Source organism: Propithecus coquereli, unplaced genomic scaffold, assembly GCF_000956105.1.
Source record: "Propithecus coquereli isolate 6110/MARCELLA unplaced genomic scaffold, Pcoq_1.0 Scaffold411, whole genome shotgun sequence".
In the NCBI taxonomy this organism is placed as follows: Eukaryota; Metazoa; Chordata; class Mammalia; order Primates; family Indriidae; genus Propithecus; species Propithecus coquereli.
The window spans coordinates 931352-939047 of record NW_012149853.1 but is presented as its reverse complement, the minus strand read 5'-3'; the positions used below and the strand labels follow the sequence as shown (position 1 = coordinate 939047).

At 44.3% G+C, this 7696-nt stretch overlaps 1 protein-coding gene across 1 annotated transcript; it reads left to right on the top strand.

The window, feature by feature from the left end:
• The first annotated feature begins 972 nt into the window (after positions 1-972).
• GZF1 (GDNF-inducible zinc finger protein 1) lies at positions 973-7696 on the top strand. The gene is made up of 5 exons (XM_012653117.1): positions 973-2348; positions 3739-3833; positions 5387-5554; positions 6254-6411; positions 6767-7696. The coding sequence occupies exons 1-5, from the start codon at positions 988-990 to the stop codon at positions 7115-7117; spliced, it is 2133 nt and encodes a 710-aa protein (XP_012508571.1). The 5' UTR covers positions 973-987; the 3' UTR covers positions 7118-7696.

The following is a 7696-nucleotide window of genomic DNA, read 5'->3' as shown; positions in this document are numbered from 1 at the left end:
CTGCATGCCCACTGCACTGGGAGGAGGGGTAATGGTAGCTCTTTGCATGTGATGAGGCTGAGGTGAGCAGTTTGTTGAGATGTTTGAGTTGAATGCGGAGTCCCACCAGGCCCAGGCTCAAGTCTGAGCCAGCCACTTTCTGTTACCTGGTTAGTTCCTCACCTGGGGAATGGGCATCACAATAGCACCTCCACCTGTGCGAGGGAGGCCACTAATAACTAGCCAGCAGGCTTCAGGCTCAGCTATATGCACTTGACGTGCAGCACTCACGGAAGCGTCACAACAGCCAGTCAGCCTTCTTCAGAGTTGGGAACAGGGTCAGAGAAATTAAGTTACTTACTCAAAGTAGCCTATAAAAGCTGTGGAACTTGCCTTCAGTAGAGTAACAGTTATTCAAACTGTGAGGTGTCTGAGGTGTTGGAAATAGCATTGGATTGAGAACTACTTTCTGGGAAGTTTTCCTCATGCAAAGTAGTTGTTTATTTAGTTGGTTGTTTTCAAAGGCAGAAATGATTCTCTAAGGTTTTCAGTTTGCTCCCAGATGGTGTCAGCCATATGTTTCATTTTAACTATGTGGTTTCCTGATCAGAGAACTAGACATTATTGTTGCCATAAATTCTATTACAGTTGTGGGGTCTATGTCTGTAAGCAAATTAGTAACCTTGATAAATAAATCACTGATTTAATGTCTTTCACTAATCATAGCTTTAATCATTTGTGTTTATAATTGGAGGAAATCTTAGCAATATTCTGTTTTTCCATGCAAATGTTATCCTAGGAAAGTATATCAGGAGCTTCACTTCAGAAATCTGTGTTAAGAAGTAAAATGTGATTTGAATACTTACACGAGAAAGCTAGGTTGTTAATGAGTTTATATCTTCTCAAGAACTGAAGTAATCCTCATCATTTTTATTTTATTTCTGTGGTGGTTCATGGATGAGATAATTCTTGTTTTTGTTTTCAAAGCTGTCTTTAGAAAGAAGAAAGATGGAAAGTGGTGCAGTTCTGCTGGAATCCAAATCCTCACCATTGAACCTTCTGCATGAAATGCATGAGCTTCGGCTTCTGGGTCACCTGTGTGACGTGACAGTCAGCGTGGAGTATCAGGGCGTCCGTGAAGACTTCATGGCCCATAAAGCAGTGCTGGCAGCTACCAGCAAGTTTTTTAAGGAAATGTTCCTTAATGACAAGAGTGTGGATGGTACTAGGACTAACGTCTACTTAAATGAAGTGCAGGTTGTTGACTTTGCTTCATTCCTTGAGTTTGTCTACACGGCAAAGGTACAGGTGGAAGAAGATCGGGTGCAGCGAATGCTGGAAATGGCTGAAAAGCTGAAATGTTTGGACTTATCAGAAACTTGTTTTCAATTAAAGAAACAGATGTTAGAGTCCGTACTTTTGGAGTTGCAGAATTTCTCAGAGTCTCAGGAGGTGGAGGCGGGCAGTGGCTCCCAAGTCAGTGTCACTCCAGCGCCCAGGGCCAGTGCGGCCACAGAGGGCCTTCACTCCAATGGCCTTGCGGAGTCCTCAGACTACTCAGTAGGGAGAGTCAGCAATGGCATGTCTGACGACATGCCACCCAGGAAGTCCAAGGAGAAACTAGACAAGAAGAAAGAGGTAGTGAAGCCTCCCTACCCTAAAATCCGGAGAGCTAGCGGAAGGCTGGCTGGAAGGAAGGTCTTTGTGGAGATCCCGAAAAAGAAATACACGAGAAGACTCCGAGAGCAGCAGAGAAGTGCAGAGGATGAGGTGGCGGACTACAGGTGTCCGGAGGACCGAAGCCCGGATAGTGTGGGTACAGAGGTGGAGCCAGTTGAAAAAAACGAGGGGTGCTGTGCAGGTGCCGAGGGAGAGGAAGTGTTACAGAAAGCAGGGGTGGAGGAGGAGGAAGAGGACGAAGAGGACGAAGAGGGGGAGAAGAAGAAGAGCAACTTCAAGTGCGCCATCTGCGAGAAGGCGTTTCTGTACGAGAAGAGCTTCCTGAAGCACACCAAACACCACCACGGGGTGGCCACTGAGGTGGTGTACCGCTGCGACACCTGCGGCCAGACCTTCGCCAACCGCTGCAACCTGAAGAGCCACCAGCGCCACGTGCACAGCAGCGAGCGCCACTTCCCTTGCGAGCTGTGCGGGAAGAAGTTCAAGCGCAAGAAGGACGTGAAGCGGCACGTGGTGCAGGTACACGAGGGCGGCGGCGAGCGGCACCGCTGCGGGCAATGTGGCAAGGGCCTGAGCTCCAAGACGGCGCTGCGGCTGCACGAGCGCACGCACACGGGCGACCGGCCCTATGGCTGCACCGAGTGCGGGGCCAAGTTCTCGCAGCCGTCCGCGCTCAAGACCCACATGAGGTACGTCGTCTGGGAGCCACCCGGAGATGGCTTTGCCTACAGTGTGGCTGGCTTGTGTACGGGACTGTCTTTCTAGAAGTGCCTGTGGAGAAATTGAGCTTGGCCTGGGATTTGGCCCTGGTGGCCACATCTCTGGGTGTCTCACTTCATTTGTCCCCTCCAAACTTTGGGTGATATTTCGAGACAGCTTTAAGCTCTCTTTTCAGGTAGAGAAGCTGTGAGAGATGGCTGTTCTTCACCTTCTCAGAAGCCCCTAAGTGTTCCTTACAGTCCCTTGTCCTCCTAGGACGTGTCCTTTTAGCTCAGAGCCCTGCTCAGGTGGAGCTGCCCTCCTGCAGCAGAGTGCTGGACAGTGGCTTCCCCACAAGGCCCACCTGCCTGTGCTGCAGGCCAGGGCTGTCCCCTCCCTGTGATGTTCACAGTTCCTGCCATGCTTGAGGAAGAGTGGGGCCGAATTACTTTTATTTCTCTTTTCCTGACTCTTCATTTAGAACTTGGGTTCTGTGACCATCTGGGTCCCATCATCCCATTAAAGATCTCAGTGAGATGCCATTGAGGGTTTGAGGACACATCTCTGGTCTTATCTGTTCTCAGGGCTGGGGAAATGTGCCATCTGGTAAGTGGAAACTCCAGAATCAGGATGGACAGTGTTTTCTGTTTGTTAATATGTTTTGAACTGTAGGTGTGTGGTGTTCAGTTTTAAAATAAGTTTCCTTACAGTTCTCAGTATTGACGCTTGAAATTACAGCAAGCAGTTTTCTACTCTATTCTAGACTCTGTTTCTAGGCCAGCCTTTGCAGTGGTGGCATGGTGTTCATCATCTTTTACGCTATATAATTATGGACTACTCAGTAGAGAGTCTACTGAGTCTACTGAGGAAGTGCTCAGTAAATGATAGTCAATTGCTGCTTTACAGTAGTTGTGAAATTAAAATGCTTGGGCACACTCCTCAGAAACCAGATTTCTTCAGCATTTTGAGAACAGTTCTCTTTTCTAGACTGGTTATGTCATATTAGGAAGTGATAGCAAAATTTTTGATCATGTGGCACTTTGTCAACAGTAGATCCTAAGGTGTTTGCGGCTGATTGTATGAAAAAGCTTTACAAACGTTAGTCCCCAAGTGTTTTAAACAATCTGAAAAGGCATGGTCTCTGCATGTGCCTTATAGCATAAACAGTGAGGCTCATGAGCAGATGTGGAAGAACATTCAGGAAACGTGTAGAAACTCAGTTTCTTTTCAGATGGAGATAATGGGCCCCAGACCTGTCACTTTTGTCATTCTCATTAGGTCTCTTGGAGTAAACAAGTTTTGCAGGATACAGTGGAAATTGTTTTGCAAAGTGAGCTTTGAAATACTTTCTGAGTTACCATCTGAATGTTGTACTTTCAGGATTCATACAGGGGAGAAACCTTTTGTCTGTGATGAATGTGGTGCAAGATTCACTCAGAACCACATGCTGATTTATCATAAAAGGTGTCACACAGGTAAATATTCCTGCTGTTGTGATCGAATGTCTTTCCTAGCTGTAGAAGGAAACTGCTTGATTAATTTAGAAGTTGGCATCTACCGAGGTGGTGCAGTTAAAGCTATGCTATGGCTTTTCCATCTGGTAAGCTAGCAAAAATGAATAAGAACACATCCGTTGCTTCCCATGCTGGTGTGCACGTGGCTGTGGCTTTTATGCCACCGGCAGTAGGATCTGGCTCACGGGTCTTAGGTAGCAAGAGGTATGAAACAGTTTCTACTGTCTTAGCCGAAAATTCCATTTCCAGGAATCTCTCCTAAAGAAATTGTCCAAAATATGGGAAAAGCTATATGCTATTATCCCTCTTCTTGCTATTTTTTATTAACAAAGAATTGGAAACAACCTGATTGTCCAGCCACACAAAAGTGGTTCAGTAAACTCTGGTAAATCACCCCCTGGCTTGTGAACTGGCCAGAGTAAGGGCTCTAAAGGGTATGAAAAACCATCTATGCTTGGATGTGGATTTAAAAATGCACAATTAAGCATACAGTTAATCACAACTGTATTGAAAACCTGCATGTAAAAGACCATGTATAAAAAGGTGGTAGGTTTATCTCATTTCTATTTTCCAAAATCTTTGTGATATGATTTTATTGTATGAGGGAAAAAATTTAAGTAGACTTTATTTTGGTTCAGCACAGTAACCCTGAGGTTCAGAATCTTGTTGCATACAATACAGAAGTATACAGAATCTAAGTATTCTAATTCTATAATGTGAACACACTTCCCTTTTTACTTGCATTTTTTGCCCTTACTTCTAGGCACTGTCATACAGGCCTCAAGTTCAAATGCAGGCAAGACAGAGAGGAAGTGTTTAATTACGTGAATTACAACTACAGAATGAGCAGAACTGGTGTCTAATAGAAGCTTAGGTTTGGGGACAATGTCAGGTTATAGTGAAAGATTGAGTTAAAATTGGTCACCTGATGAGAATATTAATGTATTAATATTTTATTAAAACCAGTATTTTGATGTTTGTGAAATCAGGGGCACACTTAATAATTCAACTACTGATTTATGAGATTTGAACCTTTCTTTTGTCTTGCAGTCCGACCAAGTTGACTGGACTTGCTACTCTAGGACAGTTACACATGTACGTCTGTTGTACTCTCCCTCTCCTTTGAAGAGGGACTTTTATCCTAGCAAAGACCCATAGAAGTGCTCCTTTGAAAGTAACCCAACAGTCCCTCCAAACAGAAGTTGTGAAATTATTTTCTCGTTTGGAATGACTAAATTTCTAAAATGTGAGCTAGCTGAACAATACCTCTTTGAATCAGTTTAATGGAGTTTTTCTTGGGATTTCCAAGGACATTTTACACCAACTTTCAGCAAGTAGCAGTCACCTTACATGAATAAATGTTGTGTAATAGTTTTGACTAGCAGATGTAAGATGCTGCCAGCCAAGGCACTTTTGAGGAGTTTATGTGGTTTTTAAGAGTGCAGACCTACTCTTTCCATGTGCTTGTAACGCCTATATTGTTTCTAACATTATTATTTCATCTTTTTGTGTAGGTGAAAGACCATTTATGTGTGAGACATGTGGCAAGAGTTTTGCTTCCAAGGAGTACTTAAAACACCACAATAGAATCCATACTGGATCCAAACCCTTTAAATGTGAAGTATGTTTCAGGACTTTTGCCCAGCGGAATTCACTTTACCAGCATATTAAAGTCCATACAGGTATGGCTAGAACGTCCCAGGGAAGGGAGTTCAGTTTGACAAAAAAAAAATCTTGAAGGTTTTAGATTTACTAGAAAAATATTTGGAATTAAGCTTTAGTAGAAAACTTTAGTCAAACTTTTTAAGACATAATAGCATGTTTTTAATTCTGAATTTCTTATCTCTGGCTCTGGGAAACCGAAAAGTAGAACTATTTATGTGTGCAAATGGGAGACAGCCAGTCCCATTGCTACTTGGAGTTTTTATTGAAAAGGACAGAAAGCTTACCCATGGTATGAATGTTGGAATACAAATGTGGATATGTGAACATTTTAATATTTTCACAGTATAACTAGGGATAATGATCTATACATGTTAGTATACACACACACACACACACACACACACACACAAATTCGGTTATTAGAGGATTTGGAATTTTGTCCTCCATTACTGGAGGAGTCTATAGATATAAAACCTACTGCAGGCATGGGCTGTGGCCTGCTTTTGGTATAAGCCATCAACTCTTGGTATTGTAGGGACAGTAGATTTGTGCCTCTGTTAGTTGGCCCTTGAGTTGTTCCCAACACAGCTTTCCTTATGTTGAAATGCTGGGGCTTCCCGGAGGCTTGCAACAGCATCATTCCAAGTGTATTCAGTCAGGATTAAACCCAGGAGGTCAAAGAGACCCACCAGCAGTCTGCTCTCCCCCTGCCGCAGGGGAGCGTCCCTACTGCTGTGACCAGTGCGGCAAGCAGTTCACCCAGCTCAACGCCCTGCAGCGCCACCGCCGCATCCACACTGGGGAGAGGCCGTTCATGTGCAACGCCTGCGGACGGACGTTCACTGACAAGTCCACCCTCCGGCGGCACACCTCGGTAAGCAATGGGTGGCTTGTTCCAGAAAGAAAACAGTTGGCCTTTAGATGCACAGAACCCCCAATAGAAACACCTGCTACCATTCCACAAGGTAAGTAGAGGAGACAACAGGTATTTTCTGTTGAGTGAGTACATTCGGGGTGAATACAGTGGAAAACCAGGCCCTGAGGAAAGCACAGTCCCTGATATATACTTTCTGACAGTGAGGGTTGGGGATAGGCCAATATTTGACAGTCAATGAAGGGAGTTTTACTGCAGTGGAAACCAAATTGAGGTTGGAGAGGGACCGTTGTTTTAAAAGATACACTTGTTCAGAGACACATTTGGTGACTTTTGTTTTGTGTTTGATTTGTAGATACACGATAAGAATACTCCATGGAAGTCTTTCCTTGTTATTGTAGATGGCTCGCCCAAGAATGATGAAGGGCACAAGACTGAACAGCCCGATGAAGAATATGCGTCGTCCAAACTCTCGGATAAATTGCTGTCTTTTGCAGAAAATGGCCATTTCCACAACCTGGCTACAGTCCAAGGCACTGTACCCACCATGCACGAGAACAGTTCTGCAGACACAGCCTGCAAGTCGGACAACTCTGTAGTGTCCCAGGATGCCCTGCTCGCCACCACCATCAGTGAGCTCAGCGAGCTGGCTCCACAGACAGACTCGATGGCCACACAGCTTCACTCTCTGACTAACATGGAATAGAGCTTGAAGTTACATGCCAGGAAGATCCCATCCTGTTAGTCTTTGTCTGTGTGTGATAGCTGGACTCAAGATGATGTCGGGGCTAAGAGAAATAATTGTCTGTGTGCAAAGTTGTGGGCAAGAATGGCCTCTGCAGATTTTCCTGAACTTATGCTAACTTGCACGGCTTTATCACAGCATTTTAAAGGCTTTCCCTTAACAATCCCGATCTGCATGATGTCAGCTACACTTTATCGACAAAGCAGTGAACATAACCTCACTTAATTCTGGTGCAGCTTGTGTGTGTTAATCATTCTAATGCTTATCTATCTTGATGTTTAGACAACCGCGTGTCTTCGTTGCAGAGTACAAAGCATTGATTCAGCTCATGAAATTGCTGTTAGTGGTCTTCCTGGTCTCTCAGCCTGCCTTATATTTCCATGTGGGTTTACTTCTCTGATACTTACAAGGTATTTTTTTTACCAAGCTGAAATAAAACTGGGGCCACATATTTTCAGCTTTTCTTCCCTTTTGAATTGAAGCAAATCAGATTTGCTGTGTGACCCTGGAATAGGACTGAAGAAATGGATTATTACAGGT